At 40.2% G+C, this 25,857-nt stretch overlaps 1 protein-coding gene across 2 annotated transcripts in view; it reads left to right on the top strand.

Annotated features, from left to right (window-relative positions):
- The window catches only part of TMCC3 (transmembrane and coiled-coil domain family 3), a 132,537-nt gene that overhangs the window by 68,283 nt on the left and 38,397 nt on the right, over positions 1–25,857 (top strand). The window contains exon 1 of one of the 2 annotated variants that reach the window (XM_014889307.2): positions 19,209–19,367. The exons of the other annotated variant lie outside the window; for it this stretch is intronic. Coding sequence (XP_014744793.1) covers positions 19,290–19,367 — 78 coding nt within the window. The 5' untranslated portion in view covers positions 19,209–19,289. Of the gene's footprint in view, positions 1–19,208; positions 19,368–25,857 lie in introns of those variants that run through there. 2 annotated transcript variants of the gene reach the window in all.

Genomic DNA, 25,857 nt, shown 5'->3' with positions numbered 1-25,857 from the left:
TGTGGTTTTAGAATGGGTATATTATGGCTTCCTGATTCTGAAATAATTGCAATTCTCAACTATAGCTGAATTATTAGTTGCAGCGATTTAGCTCTGCCAGAAAGGTTGAGAATATATAGACTGTTAATGTGGTATGGGGCAGCAGTGGTGAAGATTAATCAGCACAGCCACAGATTTTTCACCTTTCCAGACAGCAACATTGATCTTTTTGTCAGTATTTGCACCCATCCACCAATGTAAAACTGAGAAACACTATTAAAATCAGATCCTTGTTTCCAGTAATTTTTTTTTAAATTTATACGATTTTATTATTTAGTTTTCTGAGATCTTGTGTGCCACACCCATGCTCATACACCCTGGTGTCCTAATGCTTTCAGCGCTATTCAATACTGTGCTTGGTAGGACTAAAAATGTGCCAAAAGCAGTTTGTTTCATTATTCTGACTATTTTGCTAACAATTTGGTTTCTTTAGTTTTTCTCAAAATGGTTAGCACTTGCAGCTTCTATTTTTTTTGTCTGAAAATTGTAGTGCAAGTAACTAAAATAGGAATTCAAATAAGCTTAAGTGCTTCATTTGAAAACATTTGCCCTTGACTCATTCACAGGTGATAATCTGAGCAACTAGTATTGTAGTCACCACCAAAAACTATGATAAAATTACCTTTTTTTTAAGGAAAAAAAAGTATGTTTCCAAATGAAGACAAAAACCTTCTAAGTTTAGAGAGGTTGCTTGGAAGTCACTTCTCACCATACCTTAAAAAAATGAAGGCCATTACTCCCTGTCTTAAGCAAGGGACAGCAAAGAAAGACAACCACGTTCTTGCACTTTGTGTTCTTGACTGCAGCATGGGGTCACCAAACCCACTAATTTGCCATCCAGCAAAGACCTGAGCTAGCTTTGGCTACAGGGTTTTTGCTGCCCCAGACAAACCTGAACACTGGCATGCTGCATTGCCTGGGCTGTACCATTGGGCATGTCCTCTACAGCTTTTTACCTTCTGCAGAAAATATCTAAGATAGTGTCTGATCATATAGGATAAGTTTGGGTTTTTTCCCCTAACTAAGGAGAATTTATATTCTTAGCCTTTCTACCACTGAATTTATTAACATTTTTTTCTGTATTAAAGTGAGTAGATGTTCAGCTGTAGCTTTTACCTGGAGAACTGATGTTAATCATCAGTGAATTACATGGTAGTGATTGAATTTATCAGAGTATAATGCCAGGACAACATGTTTCATAGCTTATTTTTTTCCTTTCACTTTTCTGTAATGAATGATAAGAGGAATATCTGTAGGTGGCAATAGTACTGAAGCTGTAGCCATATGCTGTTTGGGGGTTTTAATGGGTAGGTTATCATCAAGTTAATTTTCAAGTTAGCTTTCTGCAATTCTGATTCAATAAACTGCTTTACTGATGCTGTATACTGGGGCAGTGGTCCCTAATACCTGACTGCAAATCTGAGTGCCAGATTTTCCACACCACCAGCAGTACCTACCTTAGGCAAAATCATGAATGGCTTTAAACATTTCAGTGTTTGTCTATGTAACTATTTATTTATTGACTTTTTGAACCACTGAGTGCAGACATGGATTTCTAATAACAGCACTGTGACATTTGTATCATTATCATGATGTTAATGTGCAGTACAAGAAGCTATAATAATAGTCACAAATTACAGATTTTTTCAATGAATTGGAAGGATAAAAAGTGGTGTGTACCCAAAATAAAAAACACCAACCATATGAAGCCCAAGTTCTAGCTTGCACTTGCTTTTCTGAGATGAACTGATAGTGCTGATGGGTAACAGCAATATCTGGAGAGTGTAATGGTACCTGTGCAGCTTTGAGGGTGAGGGAGAAGGGGTGCCATGAGTGTGAGCAGCAGCATGAGGCACCCTGTTGGGGTTAGCTGTGGGTTTCGGGTATGCTCAGAACAGACCTTAGGCATCTTATGTATGGGCAGCCAGAACATGGAATTGCTGGAAAATACTCTTGGAGGTGCAGCCGGGTCCATGGTTAATGGATTTGGAGCAGCATGCCAGGTGTTTCAATGGCATTCAGTGGATTGCACAATGCCTTTTGCAATTCTATTCCGGAGTGGGAACACAGCTGAAGTGTCAGAAGCAGCTGCTTCATTTGGCCATTGCACTGTGATACACTGGATTTCCCATTGCAGTGGATCAAGACCAGCTAGGATTACAAAAACATTGCAAACAACTGTGCAAAGAAATAAACAGTTCTTAATTTGCAGTCTAACAATTTTTCTTCTGCTTCATTATTACTTGGGTTATTGGCCCACTGAAAATTAAATAAGATCTTTGACACAAATAGTTTGCCTTAGATGAGGCAATGCTAACTGAATAGGAAAATCCTAAGTTCTATTTATGGTCTATTATCTGTGGTGGCATTTTTTATTAAATTCCCCACAAATTAGGGAAACGATAAATCATTCAAAATTCTAGTTACTACTAGATTAACTCTTTGTCCAGAATATTATTTTCTGGGGAAGTCTAATTTATGCATTCCTACTACTTTGCTGACTAGCAGTAGTTCAAAATAAAGAACATTTTGGCAGAAATTTAATCATTACATTTAGTTGTGAATGCACATTGCTCAGAGGAAAATTGTCCCTGTAATTGTGCTACCATTTTAACTGGTATTTTAATTATGGCTCTCTGCTTATCAGGGTAAATCCAGGGACCATTTGTCGTGCACCTGAATCCACTGCCTAAAATGTTTGAAAAATAAACTCTGTGTAAAATGTAAGAGAGTTGAAATAATGAAATAGTTCTAAGTGCCAAACTACCATGTGAAATCAAAGCAAAAGTGAGTCAGCCTGTTGTGACTCTGGGAGCAGCAGGTGTGGGGGGGACTCTGTGACCTATTTTGCTGCTCTGATATATTGGTATTAGTCATTGCAGTAGCCAAACTTCCAAAATTCCATATCTGTTGGTGTTACCCAGGTGATAGAAGAAAGTCCATTTCAAGTACATCTGTGACTTCTCATGCTGTGATTCACTGTACCTGACTAGACTTGTTCTATAAGGTTAGCATGTTGCTGTCCTCGACATAGTTCATCCCTGTTTTTTCAATTGCTTTTGTTCTGCAGCCTCAAATAGTCGAGGCCTTTAAGAAAACTTTTATGGTAGTAGAATTCAGTAGCCATGTAAGGAAAAATCTAGCAAAGACTCTGTAGGTATTTTATTTAATTTTTGGTCCTAAATTATCTGACCTACCTTGTACCATAGACCTTTCTCGTCAGACTTAGAATTCAGCCTTGTGAAGGAACCACATTACAGCTACAAGGTTAAGAAAAATAAGCATCTAACACACATAAGAGTAATTTTATAACAGTAGTGGCAGGTGGAAATGAGGTTAAAAATCTTACTGTGAATCAAAGATCAGACACTGGTTTCTGTTGTCAGGGTTTGAGCTCAGTTATAGAAGAACTATGACCTCAGCTGTCCCCAATTACCTTGTTGCATAATGATCATAAAAAAGGGAGAGTCTTAAAAACTGCCTTTGCTGTCATTGGTGGGCAAGGAATTACTGGGTTATTTAGAAGTTGAGGCTGACTTCTCTGTGTGTATGTGCATGCTTCAGATCTGTGCTGTTGTATTTGTGAGGTTTTTAATATGATGACTTAAAAAGGTCATGAGACAGTTTAAAACCTTGACTGAATTACACAGATTACTCAACTGCTGAGGAATGTGGGTGCCCCCCTACCTGTGCAAATTGTGCTGCACAATGTAGATCAATGGTTTACAGGCCAGCAGTGATGTTCTCAAAACTCATTGTGCCTTCTCAGTTTTACAACGTGGGCTGATCATACACATAAGCTATAGGGTTCATAGGGGACATCAAAACATCTTTCAGCAAGTTACAGACTTCTGTGTTTGCCATGCTGCCACACTGCAGCTCTCAGAGGGATGGTCCTTCCTGGGCCATGGTGAGCACTGTGCCCAGGACAAGCACTCTAGGAGGTGTTGCTTCAAGCCTTCTCTGTGACAAGCATCTGTCTTTTGCCATGCTCCACTTTATCTAAGGGAAGGATCAGGAGATTGTTACCGCTATTGGGAAGGATGGCACAGTCCCCTGGCACAGCTAACCAGCCTGTGACACAGCCGCTCAGTTACCACCTCCCCATCTGAGCCATCCTCCAGGTACGGTGCTGTCCAGCTGATGGAGCCGGCAGCCCCTGAGTGCTGATGTGGGCCCTGCACACCCCACTGCCATCCCCAGAGGCTGCTGACTCTGCAGGGCAGCCGAAAGTGACACTCGGTGCTGCTGCATGCTCCACGCTGTGTGTGCCATGGGCTGCTGCCATGTCTCACAGGCTCCTCTCAGCAGCCCAGGGAGCTCAAAATAACAATGCTTGTGTACTTAAAAAAGTGTGCTTTTTGCTTTGAGGAATGCGAGCATAGAGCCACTGCTTGAGTTTTCCTTTTAGCTTCTTTTGCTCTTCCCATACTGCTGCTGCCTCCCTTGTGTTATTCCATGTCCTATCACTTTCTCCTCCTCATAATTCCAGATCATTGTACAAGACATGGGTTAAAATAGTCTTCCAGAGGAGAAACATGTTTGCAACAATGGAAGCTAATGTAAACAAAAACCAATCGAATGGTTTTCTGTCCACGGTTTTATTATTGTCTTTAGCTTTAAGGAGATTTGAGATTTTTGTGAGGTAAATGACATGTTGCAGGCTACACAGACATTTCAAGTTAAATAGAAAATTTAAGGCATAATACAGTGTTCATGCCTACTCCTGTTGCTTAGAATTGGAAAGGTAACTGAAGATTTCCTTTCCTGTTGCTATGCATTTTATTTTCATTGTTGGGAAGTGTAGATGAAGGCAAAGGTAGCAGCTATTTCAGGAGACCACCTGTGAAGCAGAAAAGTGTTTTAGATACCTTCTTCCATTCTTGTTCTCCCGTGCACAAAAGCAGATGCCAAGTACCACATGCTCCCCTATTTTGTCTGTCAGGTGCTTACGTAGGATTAATCTCTGCTTTTGTGTAAAGGCTTCCAAGGAAGTCTCAGATGCTGAGCTGATTCCTCTGTCACCATCCCCGTGTCCATTTTGTCAAAATGCATCTGGAGAAGCATCATCAAGGTGTATGTGCCCAGGCAGCTTTCTGTGACAGTCTCTGGAGTCCTGTAATGTGAAAATGTTTGAAAAACATAGCAACAGTGAGGTGGAGCTACCTGTGGTGCACCTCTTTTCCCCCTGAGGTGAACTGTGTAAAGCAGTTCTTGCTGGTAGCTGATGTTAGAAAATAAGTCTGCAGGCAGATTTAAACAGAAATGAAATGCTTAAGAATTTGTCATTTCTTATCAGTGAAGGCAACAATGTCTCCCATCAGAATGTTCACCCGCTCCATGACTGGACACAGCAGGATGTGCACCTGCAGGTCAACTCCCTGAGCACATGATAGGTGACATCTGCCACCCCAGCCCCCTTATCTTCTGCTCTTGCTGGCAGAAAGATAAGATGTGTAACTCCAGAGCAAGTGAAGCCATGTCAAACTGAAAGTTTGCTGTGCCTCACCTGGGATGAAAAAGCACAGGGTTTTTTACCATCACCGCAGCCAAAATGCGCACTATACACTGGTTTTAATTTTTTAGGCTTCCAGTGATTGATATACATTGAGAAATAAATTTTCACAAATATAAGCAGATTGTTTACATTGCGTATTTTCATCTCAGAGCAAATTTGAAACGTGGCACCTTTACATTACAGCATGCCAACAGCTGGGATAGATTATGTCAGGCAAGCTTTTGTGTGTCTTGCAGTATCACCTACACAGCAGATTGCTTAACTTTGTTCCCGTGTTTAGTATCAGTAACTTTCCCAATGCCCACATGCTTTTAAGTCGCCTTGAAAACTGGCTGCTGCCACAAAATAACCATATTTCTGTTATAACATTTAAATGACATAGAATGGCCAAAACCAATCTATATTGAAAAGAATTTCCATCAGTACACAGCTGAGGCATCAGCCTTCTGCAGAAGAGTCCAGTTAACAACACCTATCTTTCTTGCAATTTATTTCAAATTTAGCTGTCTCAGGCACCCATCCACTGTCTTTCATCTTTTAGAGAAGTTGACAGAAATGAGATTAGTTGTAAATTGTCTGAGGAGTGAAATTCATCCTGTTCTGACAGTGCAAAAACACATGACAATACACGTGGTGGTATGGAGCTCAACACAGCACTCAAGAGTTTCTGCTCCAAGGAGGGTATGATTGGGGATGTGCTTAGCAGTATCACTTTGCTGTATTTGTTTAGGTTACACTAAAGCACAACTGCTTCAAAGAATTTATATATATAGTAAAAAAATGTCCTTCAGGCTTTATTTGAAAGATCCCTGTCTGTAAAGTAAACCACACAATCCAAGGGGTATAGAAAGATTGAGGTTGAATGTTAATAAAAGATTGCAGCAGAAGGGTAGGCCTTTCAAACTCCATGTCTGAAAAACCCATCTGGTGGGGTTTTTTCTGTTGTTTTGCTAGTGCCTCACCCTGATACTCTCCAGATCTCTCTCGAGAAAAGACAGATTAAAAATGAAGTGAAAAGACCAAGTAGATTTTCCTGGAAAAGTTAAGTTTTAACACACCGTGCTTGTATTATAGCCCTGTATGATGGATAATTTATCAGTGTGCCTTTGAAATAACGTTATGGAAGAGCCATTGGCCATAAATTAAGTCAATGACCTGTATGTGCACGTTCCTAAATTCTCAAAAATAGTTTCTGTGTTCTACCAATGTGCCACATGATCTGAGGTCATGAGATTCTTCAGTGTCTGAAGGGAGTGTGTCAAGAGGGTGTCAAGAAGATGAAGCCAGACTCTTCTTGGTGGTGCCAAGCAATAGGACAAGAGGCAATGGGCAGAAACCGATGCACAGGAAATCCCACCTGAACATGAGGAAGAACTTCTTCACTGTGTATGTGACTGGGCACTGGAACAGGCTGCTCAGAGAGGCTGTGGAGTCTCCTTCTACAGAGATATTCTGAAGCCATTTCAATACAATCGTGAGTAATGTGCTCTAGCAGAGCAGGGAGAATGGACTGGATGACTTCCAGGGGTCCCATCTAATCTTACCCATTCTATAATGCAATACTTACATAAATACATAGGGTCTTTGCAAATCTACATGAAATCTGAAGTTCAAAAAATTAATCCTGAGTATCCATTGCAGGTATCTCACCTATGTAGTAAGTTCTACCTTAGCTTCTTCAGAGACTAATACTGACCAGTAATGACTGCATGATCTAAAAGGCCTAAATTGTGATGTGTCAGGGATAGAAATCCTCATTTGTCAAAGCAGCAGCACTATATGCTGATCAAACCCTAGATGATCAAAATAAGTTTCATTACTGTTGTTAAATTTGAATCAGGAAGATAACGTACACAGAGAAACCTAGAGACATATTTCTGAAATTTCTTACAAGGAACAAACTGTCGTCATGGATATAAACCTTAGGTAGATTTTCTGCACTTATTCAATTAAATCCTACTAAATGGAATTAGGAAAAGCCAGCTAGAACAAATTATGTATTTCTTCCCTCCTCCTGAGACACTGTTCTGATAGAAGTGCTCCTGCTAGCTTGCAGCCCAGCTAGTAATATGAAAACATAGCATCTGTTCAGTCTTAAAACTGCAAGACTTCATATTTCTGATTCAATAACTGATGGAATTACATATTCTTTATTTTGTATGTAATCTATATATGTATTGGTGTGTTTATGTGCACGTATATAATTTATGTATATAACTTCTGGCTTGATACACACAAGTAAGTGTAACTGAGAGCTCCATATCTAACATTCAGAGCTAAGTGCCATGGAACTTGTAGTGAAAAGCATTTCAAATTTACTAGTGGCTGGAAACAGGATTTTAATGCACATCTGCAGCAGGACTGTAGTAATCTAGAGACACCAATGCTGTGACTTCTTTGAATGGTTCTGCAGAGCATGAGAAGCACTAGCTCATTGAATTACCAGACTGTTTTTTCCTTGCTTTAATGTCTGCCCACGATTTATAGAATTAAAACCCACTGGCCATACCAGAAGTGATTTGAAAGGGGCCTTAGCTGTTGAAAATTGATAACGTTCACAAAAATCTAAAGGTCTATCACAACTTCATGTCATTTTAAAAATCTTTTGCAAGAATTTATTAATAAAAATAGCTCAGAAACCTCTCCAGTCAACCTGTAACAAGCAGAACAAGTCCACTTACTTTTTTCTTTTTGGGGTAGAAATGTACCAAGACTGGTACATCCTTTCTCAAAGGAGCTCTTCACTTTCTTCCCACTGCCCTGTTTTATGGTCCATCCAATAGAGTGCTCCAACAGCAGCTAAGAACTACTCTGCCTTTTGGAAGACTGAAGTCAGGGCTGCATGATTTGGGTATTCCCCTGCCCACCCTGTAATGCCACATGTAAACTGCTTGCTCTGCCTATGAAATGCCGTTAGCACCAGGGAGGCATAAATTTATGATGTGTGTTTATACATATGCATGTCTGTAGAATATCTAATGAACAGAGAAGGGAGCTTGAGCAGTGTATTTTTAACCTCAGAGTTTTCTCTCTGGTGTTATTCTTCTTTCTGAGCTTGCATGGCGATATGAGGATGTTGATGATAGGCATGAAGGGATTTACTTGCTGAAGTGTCATTCACAACTGCTGAGGCATATTAGGAAACTAGAAGAGTGGGAAATGCTCATGTGCATGTATTTGCCCACACATATTTCTATATGTGCAGGTCTAGAAGTTAGAAAAGGAAACAAAATCACAGAATGTTCTGAGTTGGAAGGCATCCACAGGGCTCGTGGAGTGCAGCTCTTAAATGGCTGATGGCCCATATGGGGGTGACACCTGTGACCTTGTCATTATTACCACCACACTCTGACAACTGAGCTAATCTCTGGGTCACTTGGGTTATGTCAAGAAGTTCTGGGGGAATCAAGTAAAAAAAAAAAGGTTTGTTGCAATGCAAACAAGCTGCAGCAAGTTCAGATCTGTGCATGCAAAGAGAACATAAAAGCTGTCTGTAAATACAGAACACACCTCGTGGGGAGAAAACCCAACTATGTGGGGTCAGTTAATCTCTTCTGAGCTTAAATTGCTGGATAATTTTGATAGATGGCTGAAAATGTCATGCTGAGAGTTACTGAATATTTGTTTGTTTTTATTTTCATCTTAAGATGATTCACGTCAAGCTATTTAAATGCTTAGGGACCTTGTTTATCTTTCCAATGTTTATTTGCTGTTGTCTCTATTCACTACAGAGGCATACAAGAATTCCCTGCTGATTTAGTTGAACTTATCTACTTCTTTTCTCCATCAGTGAAGCCGAGTTGTGTATACATGCACCTTCATTTCATACTATTGGATGCCTTAGAAAAATAAATGCATTGTCGTTTTGGAGAATGACTATGTGAAGTCCAAATAACTAAAGGAAATTTATCAGTAGCAAAAACTTACCAGTACCAAAAGGAAAAGTTTCTAGAGATTTAGTGAAGCATCTCCTGGAGATGACTCATTCTTGGAGAAGATGAGCATATTTCTGCTGGCTCAGCTATTTAGTTATGTAGAAAAGTTTTTTCTCTTTTCTTGAAAACCAGATAATTGTTTATGTATGATGCTTTATCTCCACAGATGTTCTAATGCCACATTTGCATTTTTGGTCCTTCAGGCAGTTCTGCTAGTTTTCATCTTTCCCTCATCTTAGTTTCAGCAGCTGGTATTATGATATTCAGATATAACTGCTGATCTCAGCTCTACCAGAAAATTCATGCTGAAGCTTCTTGCTAAGTTTTTGCTTGGATGAAGCTGTTTGTTATTTTTCTGAAGCCTAACCGATTCAAGTGGTTATTGAAGTTCTATTAGAAAAAAAAAAAAAAAACAACTGAGGAAAATAGCTCATTCTAAAAGTTTACTAGCTCATTTTGGGGTGCCCATGATTTATGAAGTTTCGTAAGTAATAGATGACTTAACATCTGACTCCATGTCTACATTAAGAGTCTTTGGATACACACGTACCCTATGTGCTATGACACAATCAAACCTCTGTCAGCTAAGAATGTGATTGCACGATCAGCTTTAGTTTTTACTTCTGCTATGTTCTGCCTTCTGCCCTCAGGCATGAGTCCCTGCCCACTTTCCTGAGTCAACACCACAGCTTGAAAAGATGTGTCAGTAGAAGATAATTTATTTTGTTTTGACAGAAATAGCTCTCACCTGGACCAGCTCTCAGAGCAGCTCACTATTGTTGAATCTAAATTACAAGCCAGATTTAGAGTATAAGATTCTAAACACGGGCATTAAAGGTACATCTCTCTGCCCTGATAATACATACACATATAGCATTACAGGCTACCAGCCATCAGTTCTACATACTACCTCTGAAGTTGTATCAACTAAGCAATCAGTGGTTTTCATTGCAGCTTAAATACATAGTCTGAATACTCCTGTGCCCAAGTTCCTTCCTGGGGCAGCTTGCATGGGTTGCTTCCACACTGATATCACCTCCCAGCCATTTCTTTTTATGGCCTCGAGGCCTCGGATACCTTCCCATGGCCATAAATGCAAGGACGCTGATGTCAGCTGGTGGCTGTGCTGGGGAGGCCCCACCTGTAGCTGGGATCATCCTTCATCTCGGAAAGGGGCGTGTGTGGAGAGGGCTCTTGTGCAGCTGCAGGCTGTGCACTCAGCAGGGCTGCAGGCTGTGACCAGCACGGCTCTGCTCACCAGCTCAGGCACAACTTCAGGCTTTCAGCTCAAGCAAATCATCAAGCCATGTTTAGAGGTTCAGCGTAACAAAACAGGACTGCTGAAGAATGGTAGGTTATTTTTGTGAATACTTGTGGCAGAAATGAAAAATAATTTTTAGTAACATTTTCCTGTTAAGTTTTCAAACTGGGTAAGGTTTATGATATGATATCTCAAAGGACAGAAAATATGAGAAAATATACTGTTTAGAAAAAAGGCAATCTTTCATTGTAAGAAATGCCAGTTTTTGGTGAGTGTAAATGAAGACTATGCTCTGTTGTTTTGTAGTTGTATCAGACCTCTGTGATTGAAATGCTGAAAATCACTGAAATTGGAAAGGGCCAGACTTGCAAAGTAGGACTTGTCAGATCCTATGTGTTTATGATACCACTTTTTTCTGAAGGGTTTGTAAGTTAATTAATATTAAATTTGAATTAATAATTTATTTATTTAATAGGACTTCTTCTTGGCTGTGTTACTTTGTTGTAACTTCTGTGTGCCTGCACCCTAGAACTCTTAATTATATTGATATATGCATTGTTGCTTTTACGGTCTTTACATGGCTATTAGTTTATATACTGCACCAATACTTTCTACTGAGTCCTAATTTACAAGTGTTCCAAAACTTACATGAAATAATCTGTATTAGTGGAATGAACAAACTGGAACATTAAACTTCTCCCCTTAAAATACTTAAAGTTATTGATAAGGCTGTGTATATGTGTGAGATATACACACACAAACACAAATAAATTTAAGGGAACTTTGTAAAAGAACACTGGTAGGCCTGTAACAATTTTTTCTTCTCTTTTGATATCCAAGTGTCTCTGAGATTCTTGTTAATAACATCGTGCCTTTATTCTGTCTGGGCTTGAAAATTCTGATATCTGTAAAATTGTTATCCTGAGGTGGTTACAAAACAGAAGTGGGGACCTATTCGTAGCTCAAGCAGGGGCAACTACTTTGCAACCCTCCATATCAGACCACCCCAAACCCTGCTGCAAAAACTAGTTTTGGATTTTTTTTGTTTGTTTGGTTTTTGGGGGTTTTTTTGAGCCAAGAAGAGGGGCAGCTTCATTTTTCAGTGATACTTGAGGCCAGCTGGTGATGAGTACATTGGTGGGCATTGAAAGGGAAGAGGGCTTCAGTTTATTCCAGTCCCAGAGCAGCCTATCTGCTGCAGGGTGTCTTCTCCTGTCCTGTCAGGTCTGTGGACAATGAGGTTCTCTTTGCTTTTGTTGCCTTAGGATTGCTTTATGTATAAATGCTTCATTGACATAGCTGTATTGGTAAGGAAAAAGAAATCCTGCCCTTCATGCATATAATTCTAGTAAGAAAAGATTGGTTACAGTTATGCTGGGGAAAAAGGCATTAATTTTGTTCCAGAAAATGGCATTGCTTTATAGCAGAATAGGAATTTTTATTGGGAAATGTGTCTTTTCACTGTTCTGTTTTCTACTGATCTCATGCCATAACATCTTCCAGTAATGGAAATTCAGGAGAAACTTCCTCTAAAATACTAGGCTCTACTGTGTTGATATGGCTTCCAAAAATATTGCAGAATAAGCTGCTTCTTATATATCTCTGCTAAACTCATGTCTCAAGGATAAGAAAATGATATTATGTGATATCTCATATAATTAATTGGTTGTAAAAGAATGAAGCAGAAGACTTCAGTCTGTCAAAAATTGTCCCCCAAATTTTGTAATGAATAATACCTTACTAAATCATGATTTTAAAAGTCCCAAAGAATCATTATGAACATTGTTTAAAAAACTTTTTTTTTCCCGCTTAACTCTCTTATGGACTATTCTGAAGCATCTAATAGCACCCAGATAGTTAAAAATAACAATCGTGTTATATCTTACGGTTTGCCTCCACAGTCAAATAGTTTCATATCAAAATTAATCTAAATCTAAATTCCAATCTGAAACATTATTTCAGTACTCAAAATTGTATAGTCAGGCGCAGGAACATATGCATATAGATGTTTCAGTTCTAACAACATGCAGGAAGTTATCAAGCTCTCCTCTTGTCTTTGGAACAGTAGTAGTGAGTGGATCTGCTGTGGAATGTGCAGAAACATGTTATAAAGGCCTTGCATATTGGAGCCATTGGCAAGACTTTGATCAATGGACCTGTATTTTTGCCATTAAAAAAATTATATGAAAGTAAAATGTAGTATCTATTAGAAAAAAAAATTATTCATTGAAAACTGTCCTGTAAAATTATATAGTAATAACCCAGAAGTGGCTTCTTGAAATGTTACTATATTTAGATGTGTAAAGGGAGTGTGTTGTGGATACTTATAAAAAATGGTTGATACCAATGTACTTGGCATAATATAGTACCCATGTACTAATAATGATAATAAAATAGTACCCATGTACTTAGCATAAGATGTATGCTATGCTCTGGGGTTTTTTTTTTTGCAATTTATTGTTAAAAATCAGGCACTTGGAAAATTTCCACAGTTAGATGAGGTGTAGGTGATTACCTTTTATGTTAGTGAGGGAATTTGAGCTTCAGGTCCCTGTAACTTGCATCTCTGTAGATAGTCACTGTAATAAAACTCAGAGGGCTATGTTGCAACAATTCTCACCAGGAGAAGGTGTAGGATTACTTGTATAATCATTAATTTTTCTGTCCTCTCATAACCCATCTGTGTTTTCTGGTTGACTGGCAAGCAAGTCCTAATTCTGCATTTGACATTGTCAGTTCATATGGAAATAATTGATGTCACACATTCAGCATGACATAACTTATGCAGAGCCACCACCATGTACTTCATAGACAAAAATTGACAGGTTCCTATCCAGCACACAGAGTCTGCTATCTCTATGTGCAGCCCTCAGTCACAAACTGAGCTGGGATTCTGTGCAGCTATGGCCATTGAGCAGTGGGATGAAAGCTGTCGTGTATTAACTTACAGAGCCTTTAGGAGCTCAGATGTCAGCTACCCAGCTACAGGCTACCTCAGGGGGACTGCAGGTGCTGCTGCTCACAGACTGGGTTCGGGTGGCACATTCCAAGAGCAATGCTTGTACTCATGGGCTATGTCTAGTGTGCTTGTTTTAATTTGAGATAAAATGTTGCCCTGATATAACCACGAGAATATGAAGTAATAGGAGATTCAGGCTGGTAGTCTTCTGGCAACAGCCTGAATGGTTTGGATGCAAGTTCATATTTGTTTTGGAAGGGGGTACACCTTTATGTGCCAGCAGGCTGCAGCTGTTGGTCCTGCATGCCCTGTGACAGTGTCAAAGTAGCTGATTTGGGACAAAGAGGCTGCATACATTCATTCTCAGGCAGCCACAAATCACATACTGTGAGGCAGAAGAAAATTTGTAAGCTGACGAGCAGCAACCATTCACGTTGCTAGAGGGAGAATTCTGTACTTGCCTCTGCAATGTGGGCTATCTTTAATGTAAATAGCTGGGCTCCAGGCGACTTCTTGGGTATACAGAACAGTTGGCATTCCAGTCTGCTACAAAGGTGGCTCTTATCCATAGCATCTGAAATGCAAAACACTGCCACCATCCTGTAGGTACTGTTTGCACTATCACTGTCACTCAGTAGCAGCAGTGAGGACTTATTTTCCTAGGTTGTATGAGAACGAGGAAAGGCCTTGAAATTGGCTCTCATCACACAGTAAGGGGCACACAATAGTACACAGGGGAAAGGAAAAAGGAGAACTGCTGTTACCCTGAACTGGAATTTTTCACTTGCTTCTCTTTACTTTACTCCCTATAAATGCATTTCCCTAATACATGAAAGTTTTGTTTTGCAGTTTTTTACTGTATAGAAAATGCATACTCACAGAGTGTCCAGAGCTGTTTTATTGTGAAAGCACATAAAACATTTCTTAATTAGAAGAGGACAGGAGGAGAGGGGTTGATTTAAAATTTTTGTTTGATATCTGAATGTTTATTAACATCTTCTGAATGCTTGTTACAGCTTAGCAATACAATCTTCAGGTCTTAGTGTGATCCCATGGCAGTTTGTGCTGGCTACAAACAAGGAGAATATCTCCTTTGCTGTGCGTGTGGTGTGAAAGGCTCATGCTTTGGGAGAGGAACTGAGAACCATGACAGTGCACTCAGGGTTAACTGCAAGACCAATGCCACTCACCACTACCCCACTTGCTCTCACACTTGGAAATGACTAACAGTCTCTTTTCACGTAGACCCTTTCCCTGGAGGCTGGTTGATGAAACCTTCTGGAAGAAAGATTTGGAGGACAAGTTAAAAAATCTCTCAAAAGAAGCCCCAGTATCCTGTTTAGAGTACAGATGTTACCATTGTGGGTAAAGGGACCTTCGTCTTCTTCCTGATTGTACCTTTGCCAACATACCTTTGACATCAGATATTTAATTTCTCCCCATGAACATTTAATAATAGCACTTTTAATTCTGGAGGAGTTCAAGGTTCTCCACATGAGAAAGATTTGCTGTCCTTCTCCTTTTACAGATAGGGTAGTAGAAGTCCAAAGAAGTAAAGTAAATTGCCAAGATTCAGATTCATGATAAAACTGGAAAGAGAATGGGGCCAAACCTTGAGCCAGCCTCCAAATGGAAGAGTTTCCATGTTTTCCACCTCTATAAAGGTTTGTTTGGGGTTTTTTTGTTACTTCCCAGTGTGTGTGCGTGACACCATCTAGGGGATTGCATTGTGTGGGAGTTGGGTTTTGTTAGGCAATCCCACAAGTGCACTTGCACTTTTGCTCCCTCTATGGCCTATGCCTAAGTCCGTATAGGTAATTTATGGCTTGCAGGTAGGAGTGTCACAGCATGTGTCTTCTGTGCACGTGGTCATGGGGCAAAAAATGGATGGCAAAGATGCAGTTCCTGAACGGAAGAGTGAGACAAGAATCATCTCTAGAAAGCTCAGGCTCCAGCTGACAGCCCTCCCTTGGACAGCGCCTCTGCTGTACCTCCAGAGGTTTTCCTAAAACATGGCAATACAGGCAAATGCAATATTGATGTCTGTCCCTCTGAAAACCAAATACAATGGTGAATACTCTTGTACAGTGATCGTAAGTCTTAACTAGACCTTCTGTTTCTAATAAGCAGCACTCTTTAAAAGGGCACATTAAAAGGGTAGGCAAAACAATGTAAATACCAAGAGTTAAACGTTGTGGATCATGCCAGCATGCTGAAGTGAGGGAAAGGACTGGAAAAGAAGGGGCACTGACAACTGGGCACTCAGTGAGGGATTTTGAGGTATTTAGACTTTAAAATTGGCAGAATTGATGGGCAGAATGATTTAGTATTTTACAATTAATTTAAGTCATATAAATGATTTTTTTAAATACTTTCTGAGAAGAACAAAGGATGAGAGAATGACTATATGGATTACCATTTCTATCTATGTTACTGTGAGTCCAGCCTCATGCTCCTGCCACTATCTGGAAGAATTTGCATTAGTGGAGTTAAGGTTCAGTAGAAAGCAGGTGCAGTGTGTGGGAAGAACATTTATTTAAACTCTGTGGGCTTTTGAAAATAACAGTGAGAGAAGTACCCAGTGAGGCTCTCAGTAGTACTGTGCTGTGCAGTATTCTGCCACATTCAGGGCATCACGTCTGTTTTGGAGTGGGGAAGGAGAGCTGTACAAACCAGCTGTGTGTGCAAGAGGAGGGCAGGTGGTCTTTGTTCAGCCAAGCCAAATGAAATGCATTCTGCAAATGTGCTGTAGGATAAGAACATGCTCCTGCTGCAGCTCAGGAAGGACCAATTGGCCCATGTGTGAGAAGGAAGATAAAAGGGGAAAAGAGCAGCCTTTGGTCAGAGAATTGCATTTCACCACAATTTGACATAAATTCTGAAGGTGCAGATGATTTAAGTCCAACATATGAAAACAACCATTTCTTGAGATGTGGCACTTGCAGATAATGTCAAAATGATTCCTAAATCAGCTTGTGTGGAAGGACTCTCCTGACCTGTGGGACAGGCACCTCCACCCAAGCAGCTATTTATCCTCCACTATGACTTGCTGCTGTGTGCAGCAGTTGTTCCTAATTGACTGGCCTGCTGTCCTGTGGTCACAGCTCCTCCAGGAACTGCTCAGTGCTGGTGACAGCCAGGGAGCTGTTGTTTCTGGTATGCACCACTGAGAGCAGTGCCCAAGCAACAGATCCAACAGCTTGGTTGGAAGGTGTGACTAATGCAGCACTGGGGTCTTATGAGACCAGCTGGATTATGTTCTCTTCTTAGAGGCTACATTAGGACAGAGCTTTCTTTGTAAATTTAGTAGTATGTATGTTGATACTACCTCTAAATATGTATTGCATATTCCTGCCTCTTTTTATCTTGAAGAGAAGGTTCACCATTTTGTGGCTAGTCTGCTGGTACTATTTAAATAAGGCTGATATGTAAATAAAACTTTTAAACTTTTGAATAAAGTATGACTTATAATAAGCCTTCTATTACTAAAACATCAAGCAGTCGCAGTGTTTTATGTATCCCTATTCCAACTGCTTACCTCTTCTATGCTTTGATCAACTACATCTGGCAAGTCTTTAAAAAAATCCCTGAAAGTTTCTGAGGAAATAAGGGTGTTTCATCCTAGGTGCTGAAAACCACACATTCCTGTTTGGAAATGTGCAATTATTACTTCAGTGAAAACTCCAAGCCTCACAACATTTGCCTATTTAATTTTTACTCACCTTTACCTCCAGAGTTCCTCACCCTCTGGCACATGAATTAATGTTCATGTCTGAGCTGAAGGATTGAAAAAACAATTTCTATTTATGTTTTTTCCCAGCAACCTTTTAACTTCAGACAACTCATTCAGTGTCATAAGAAGTATAAGAAGGGTGGCAAGTCACCATCCATGTGCAGTATCTAGTGTTAGTTTGATACTTTGAATACTGCATTAGGAAAATAGTGCTTCCTTTAGTAAACCCACTCATTGTTTACTTTGGGATAACTTTGTTAAAACTGGTGTTAAAGTTGAAGAAGCAAGAAGGTGAGGCCTGATATTTCTTTTTATTTTAGAATTCCGGGTCTTTCATTTATGAAGACCTCATTATTTGAAAACGCTATCAAGGTCCTCGTGTCAGATAATTAACCTTTGTACTAAGTACTAACAGTACTAAGTACTGTTATGTTGGAACATATGATTCCAATAAAGAAAACAAACGGTGAGAGGGAAATATTTTTTTAAAGCTGCAAGGTCCTCCTAGGATAGTTAACTATGTTGATATTTAAGTATGTTTATATACCCACATGCCTTGGGACTGTTGCTGTCTCTAACTAGAGAAAAAAAGCAATGTGACTCATGCACGAGCATGAAAAAACTCTACCTAAAAAGTGAAGATTCCTGCAAGGGAGTTGGCCTGAAGGAAGTCCAGATTTACGTGCGTCTTAATTAGAGGTGGTAACTCAACAAGTCTGTTTATTTCAGAAAGGAAAAGAAATACGTTTCCCCTGCGACTTACTGATTATAAAACAGTATTTTACTTGCACTTTTCAGTGGGTTAAAATGTGTTAAGTGTCACTTAAATGCATTCCTCAGCACAGAAAGTCTGAAGATAAATACGAAGATCAGTCAGAAACTCCACTCAACTCTTAGGAATTTAAGTGCATTGGCATGCACATGCCCTGAAAACAAGTTTTCCCTGAGCATTCAGAAGTGTCCTTTGAAGATCCCCTGTGCCAGGATATTGAAGGATTTATCTCACACATGGAATGTGCAGAAAACAGGGCTGAATTGGTTGCAGTGCTCCACTGACCACTTTGGAAAATGCAAGCTCTGATTATTTAGTTGGTTTGACAGAATGTTTACACCATTATATTGTGAAAACTTCTAGGTATCAAAGGGCTTTTGAGCAGCAGTGCTCAGTTGTGTCCGGGTACCTTAGGCTGCCGAAGTCAAAACCTTACAAGTGTCTGCCCAAAACTGACAACACAATACTTCAGGTTTCTTCCTTTCTTTCCCCTTTGGACTTTTGAACCTTTAGGACATTCTGTGCTTTCTGAGGTTTCACTGTAGACATAGGGTTTAGTTTTTTTTTAAGGGAAGTAGAGATAGCTTATGGTAACTCCCTGCAAGACCTGGATCGGACCCACACGAGCGGCGGTCAGCAGGAGTTACTGTCATCCCTCTGTTCAGCCATTCCTCTGCGGGATCACTGTGTCCCAGCTCCTGCTCAGACACGACGGCCTTGACAATTAAACAAACGAAGGGACTTCTGGCGCAGCCCCTCTGGCTAAGCTCCCTCTCACCTTCATCCCCTCTCGGGCGGGTGGAAGGAGGGGTCAGCCGGTCCGCGGCCCCTCAGGCCCCGTGCGGCGGGGCCGACCCGGTGCGTGCGGGCCGGGGAGCAGCGGAGCGGCCGCGGCGCGGGCGGGGCCGTGCGGGCGGGGCGTGCCCGGCGCTCCCTCGCGGCGGCCGCGATCCCGATCGCGATCCCGATCCCGATCCCGCTCAGTCCCGCGGCCGCGGGGCTGGTGCATGGGCGGCCCTGGGCGGCACGGCGCGGGGCAGCGGGCAGGAGCAACAGCAATAACAGCGCAAGCATGCCGGGCAGCGACACGGCGCTCGCCGTGGACAGGACCTACTCGGACCCCGAGCGGCACCGGCGCCGCAAGACGAGGGTAAGGCGTGCGGGAGAGAGCAGGCGGGCTGGGGATGCCCGGGGCATTTGGGTGCCGGGCTCTGACAGGCAGCCGCCAACCTGCGGCACGTTCCCCCTGAGGTCTCCACGTTTGCTAGGCTGACGATCTAAAGGGAAGGTTTCTTCCTGCGTGATTCGCTCATACTCTGAACGCTTTTTGGTATAGGAAAATGAAATGAAACTGGATGTTGACTTCATAGAAACCAACGCTCGAGATATTCCCTCAATCGAAACTACAGGGATACAAGTTTGTAATAGAGAACTTACTCACCAGAGTCAATATTGCCGGTGATTTAATGCCATGACTGTCTCGATCACAGTGGTGAAAACAAGGGTTTGTTTAATAAACTCTAGAGCAGGTGATTGTATCTGGCAGCAGAGAGCTATTATGGTTCCTTTTATGAAGTCAAAAGAGGGCTGTGGCAGGAATGGAACTTGACAGAAAAAGTGCACCTGTGTGTTCTAGGGATAAAGTAAGAATATACCATATATCCATGATGAATGGCTTTATGGAATAGTTTTTCTTATAGTCTCCTGGCAAGTTCATCGTTCTTTATTTCTGTTTTGTTCATATGATATTTATAAACATAAACATGTATGGGCAAAGCTTGTGATCCTTTCATGTATTTAATGGCTTTAATGGTAAGCGTTCTGTTGATGAAGGCACTTGGCTTTTTAGTTTAAAATTCTTTCCGAAATGCTCAGCTCAAAGTGTAAAAAAGTGGCCCTATCTTCCCATGCACTGCAGGAAAGGAAAAACAAGGTTGCTCTAGCTGACTTGGGATATTGGCAGAAATTGTTTTCTGTGCTGAGATCTTGGGTCTGACAACAAATGAACTTTATGGTTTGAAGTGCAAGGATCAACTGTTTGTGAGGGAAGATCTTCCTTAAGTTGTGACTGGGGTAAAGGTTTTGGGGTTGGGGGGTTGTATTTTCCTGTACTGTGCATTAGCAGTATTCTCCATCCCTCCAGCCCGTTAATTGACAGTGATGAAAAGGAGATGGCATGATTCCAATTGCTTCAGAATAATGAAATGCTTTAAAAATAGGTAACCCTATACACTGTGGCATTACTACTGGAATCTACAATGCTCTTCACACGGTAAGGTGGACACACTTGCTATTGGAGTTAACAGTGTTATGCATTTCCTTTGTTCTTCTCTGTTGAAAGTTGAACTGATTAGTTTCCCCTTCATTGATCTTGCTGTAAAAATAGTATTCTACCTACCTTAGCGTGGCCATGGAGAAAAGTTGTATATCTTCATAATTTTTGGCATATTTAAGGGTTAAACTCTGTAGTCTAGCTGATTTGCTTAAAAGTATAAAGCATCGTGGCTAATGCTGTGTTGCTTATTGTACATGTGTATTGACTTAAAAAAGAATAAATCTCATGTTTAAGGCAATTTTATAAAAGCATTGGTCTTCTGTCTGATTTTTGATCAGAATTGGTGTCGGCTTCCCTTCCTGTGACCATGAGGAATGGAAATGCAGCTCTGTACACGTTTAGAGTTATATGCAATTGTGATGCTCCAGGATTTGGGCTTTACAAGTTGTGTCAGATATCACAGAAGTCGTAATAGGTATGGTAGCAGCACGTTGTATGTTCCAGATGATGGTAAGACCTTGTATTAAAGCTGTTTGTGCTTAGTCCCGACAAATTGGTGTTTTTCCTGGGTAAACTGCCTGGATAACTTCAATATTTCTCTTACTACCTTAGCTGTGGGGGTAGAAATGGTCACACACTGGAGTAACAAGAACTGGCTATATTATGTAGAAAAAACCAAGAAATTAGAACGCTATTTTTTATTTAGAGTCTGAATAAAAATCATCAGAACAGCTGAAGTTAAAGCTGCCGTTCCCAAGCATGGATGGAAAAGAACAGTGCAGTGCACAACATAACAATACAGAGCTGGTGGGGGGGTTCTCAAGAGCCTGAACAGACTAGGGAGACTTGCTGTGTGAAGAATGCCTTGGAGCTGGATTTGGTAGCAGGATAGGACATGTTGTAAGTAAGATGAGATCCATTAAATAAAGTCTGGGGAAAATAGTGGTGTCAAAGCAGAAGCTGGATCTCGTAGTCTGTATAACATAGACTACTAAATCCAGTTTCTAGGTGTGTGGGTTTTAAAGGAATTCTCCAGCCTATAGGTTATTACATGTGTCTTTTAAGCCCAGCTAAGGACTTTCTTTATGAGAAAGTGACACCTTTTCTCTGGACAGGTAAAATGACAGTTCTGAAAGTGCTGCTGTATATACTGTAGGAAGGCATCATTAAATTCAGCTGGCAGAAGTGCTAGAACAATTTACTGTGAATATAGCTTTTAGAGTTTGTAAATGGTAGAGTCTGAGGGGCTTTAAACATTTTTGCTGCAGCCGAAAAGCTTCTCCAGTGTATAGCAACAGGTCTGTTCAATACCTTCTCCTTTGAGGCTATTTGAAGTATAATATACTGTGTGTTCTGCTAATAACTCTCCATATGTCACCTTTTGTGTGAAGTTCCAAGTGACTGAAAGAAAGAAATTATTTAAGTACACTTGGGTCATTCTTAATTTAGAAGAGTCACTGCTGTTGCTGCAGGCCAAATATTTTGAGGGAGAGGGTGTTCTCTCTTCATGGATGTTCTCTTCCTTGGATGAATCACAGAAGAGTCCACCTATGCTGTGTAGGGCAGTACTGAGTGGGGCATGAAACCACTATTACTTGAAGTGTGATGGAATAGTGAGTGCCTTACAGTTCTGCTTTTACTTGGTGAGTATAGATTTATATCCATGTGGTTGCCTTAGTTCTGGAAAACCATCCATTTAAGAAGGCTGCCCTTCCAGGAGATTTTGCCTGCCTCTCCTTACCAATAGTACCTGGTCACTATAATCTGGATTATTGCAGATTGCTCCAGTGATGCTGGTGCAATCCGTGGACAATGCAGCCGTGTAAAATGTTTCCAGTCCTCTCTGCTAATGCCAGTTGCTGCAGCTTCACTGTGCATAACATCCACTACTAGCTGATTCCTGCAACACTTCAAATGCAAATAATTGAAAAGCATTCAAAATCAGGATGTAAGATATGAAGCAGAACAAGATTTGGGAACAGGAGTTGCAGTTTTAGTTGTCATGAACGAAGTACTGCTCTTGCAGGAATGTAGCTTGTGGGATAGTGTAAGAAGTGTCATAGTGCTTTCTTCAGGGACTTGATTTTGCAGTTAGCATTGTGGAAGACTAGGGTGTTCAGATTCTGGCTATACTGTATTTCTTTCTCAGTAAATCCATGCAGATGTCTATGCAATTACAATAGTTAACGTAGCTCATGCTCAAACTAGCCTGGCTGTGCTAACTCATGCCTCACTGTGTTGACTTTTGCTTCAAGAGCACTGTGTCAGGACTGCATCTCAAGCCTCTATAAGGGTCTATTAAAGCTACCCTTTTTTTAATCTGCTGATCTGGATATTGCTCTTCACATTTGATGTCTTACCCGTTACTGAACAAGAATCTTCCACGTTTCATCAGGACTATAAATTTATATGTATGGCTTTGGAGGAGAAGAATCCTTTTACAGTAAAACTAAAACACGTAAATTCCTTTACTGCATCCCTTCAGAAGTCTGTGTAGAAGTCTGCTTGCTTTTAACAAGTACCAGATACGTTAGAGAGAGACACAAGAAGTCCCAGTTGATTTCTTGCACATTGGAGCCTATTCAGAACTTCCTCTTTATTAGTGGAAAACATACTTAGAGTTGTAAGATTTCTTCCTCTATGTTAAACAAACAAACACGAAAACCTTACCTGAAACAGGTGTGGTTTATTTACTAATGAATAGAGAAGCTTAATGTCGATCTTCTTGTTCTTTCAGCCTTAGTGAGACTAGCAGCAGAATCTGTTTTTTTGGATGATTTAATTCTTATGTGATCACACATAAAAAGGCTTACACTATTTTAAAAAACAACAAACAAACAGAAATTCACTTGCTTTCTACTGATGAAAAAACATTCTATGCAATGTCTCTTCTCATTTTCCGTGTCTCTCTTATGATCCCTCCCATTCATCTTGTCTGTAGGCAAGGCAGACTTTAATAATCCCTCCTCATATGTGTGTCTTTCTAAGCCTCTAATCACTTGCATCATCTGTCCTTGAATTCCCTTTATTTCTTAAAATCTTCAGTAGGTTTTGAGGAAATGACATAAACCAACCTAAAAGGATTAAAAACAAACAAATAAAACCCCCTAACAGAATACCCCACCAAAGCAAACAGAGCAAACAAATCAAACAACAAAACCCCACCAAGTCTAACCAAAACAAAAAACCACCCCACCCACACTTTTAGGAGATGAGGAGATTTAATCTCCTGGTGTTCTTTTAAATACAAAGATTGCTGTGGAAGACATGCCTATTCTGGGTTCTTGTAACCAAACCTCTCAATATTTTGTGCTCTAAGACCTTACACACACTTTTCCCCACAGTTCCCTCAGGTTTGGACATAAGACAGAAATAATTTGATGAGACAATTTTGCTAGGACCTCCAAGCTTTGGTTTTAAATCCACGGTGTACTTAGAAATGTGTGAAACCTGTCAAAGGGTAGCCCATGTGATCCAGGGGTACTGGAAATAAGAGAGAGAAGCCATAATTATAATATGAACCCAAAAAGACTGACTAGTTTGTTAGAACTGAAGAAAAGCCTGGTTTGTTTATTTAAGACAGTAAACTATTCATTATTTTGTCCATTTAGAACTATTTAAAAAACTTACTAGTTTTTTATTCCCAAGTGCCAAAAAGGAGGTTTCCAAAGCTGGTATCTTTTTTTTTTTTTTTTTGAGTTTTTGGATTAAATGAAAGCTAAAGGACAATATTAGGTCAGACGAAACAAAAGGGGAAGTTGTTTTTGTACAGTTTAGTTTAGTATTACTGTACTCCCCTGATCCTGCAAGGTGAACCTCTTTGGTATATTTATAGGCTATAAAGATTGTGTTCTCACCGAATTCATCTTTTCCCTCACCCAAGAAGACAGTTCTAAACAGTAAGTAGAAGAGGGATACATCTTCTTTTTAAGGTTTAAATTGATTTTAAGTTTGGAATTTTTATACTTAGACCTTTCATAATTTTTGGTTTTCACCAGGAAAATTCACATCTCTGAAGGCTGTAGTCGTCTTTGCTGTGCTGTTGATCCACCCTCATTGCAGTGGATGGTATTGCTTACAGGACTGGGGAATTCTTATCACCTTTAAATATTAGGTATATGTATTTAAAAAGTCACTGGGGGAAAAATGCCAGTCTTCTGATTTGCTTTCCTTTTGAAGGACGTGTAATTGTTCTTCTGTCAAGTTGCCAGCAGTGATGCTGGGGATTGGCAAGAGCTCTAGATCCCTGCCTTGCTTATTGTCATCATCTCCATAGGTAAGGCTTTCACCAGGCACCACCCGTTGCAATGTCTGCACAGAGACTGAGCCCCCAAGGTTTTGGTGGATTTGACATCTAATCTTGTCCAAGCTAAAAAGATTCCCATTGCACACTGCCCCATTTTGGTTCTTTTGGAAACATTAAAAAGTGTGCAGCTTTCATCTTCACTCCCACAGTAAGTATGATTTTGGGAAAGACTTGTGTGGGAGATGAATTTCTATGTAGTGCTGGGGAATGGTAGAACATAATTCTCCCTTTTAACTTATGCATCCAGGTGGAGAAACTTTACACAAGAGCACTGCAGTATTTACTACTGAAAGTTTTCTGTTCTTCTTTTAGTCTGAAAGAGGGAGGATTAATATTCAAAGCCAAAAATTAACCTGGTGATCTAAAGCCTTCACACATGGGACCAAGTATGTACTGCAATGTCTTGAACCTTACCAGACACTCAGCAAGTGAGAACTCCTCTAAAGCATTTTTTAATATCATCGTACATAATTTGAGCTTTAATTTAGAGAGAAGGAGGAGAGTGGAGGGATTTCTCTACTGGATGAGGTATAAAGAATACCTACAAATTGTGAACTGTGATACTATTGCTGTAGAAAGCTGAAATGAGGCTTTTTGTTTTAAAAAAAATTACAGAAAAGCTTAATATTGAGAGCTTGCTCACTTCACTATTATTCTGTTTAGGGGTTGCAACTGGATAAAATTCCAGAGGGCAGAAGTTTTGGAAACCATTGACAGTAATATTTTCTTGCTTACGTCTGTATTGGACAGTATATTTCAATGGATCTTTGATATAAAGTATTTAGCATCAATTCTTGATAATTCTCAGTTAACCTTTACTATAGTAGGCATCTTTTCCTTGGCTTTAGCTATTTGTGTACAGTTTAGTAACAGTTGGCCTCCTTTGTAAATACTTGTTTCAGTAGCTCTGGATGAAGAAGTTATGCTGGAGATGCAAAGAATTCACATTGTGCTATTGAATTAAAATGAAAATGTGATTCAGGTAGTGCTGAATTAATTGGAAACTTTTGAGTGACATCAGGGGCATATGGAACCAATCTGAGGTGAATTAGAACATAC

This window comes from Sturnus vulgaris, chromosome 5 (genome assembly GCF_052056855.1).
Source record: "Sturnus vulgaris isolate bStuVul1 chromosome 5, bStuVul1.hap1, whole genome shotgun sequence".
Lineage (NCBI taxonomy): Eukaryota > Metazoa > Chordata > Aves > Passeriformes > Sturnidae > Sturnus > Sturnus vulgaris.
This window is presented reverse-complemented; position numbering and strand designations above follow the sequence as displayed.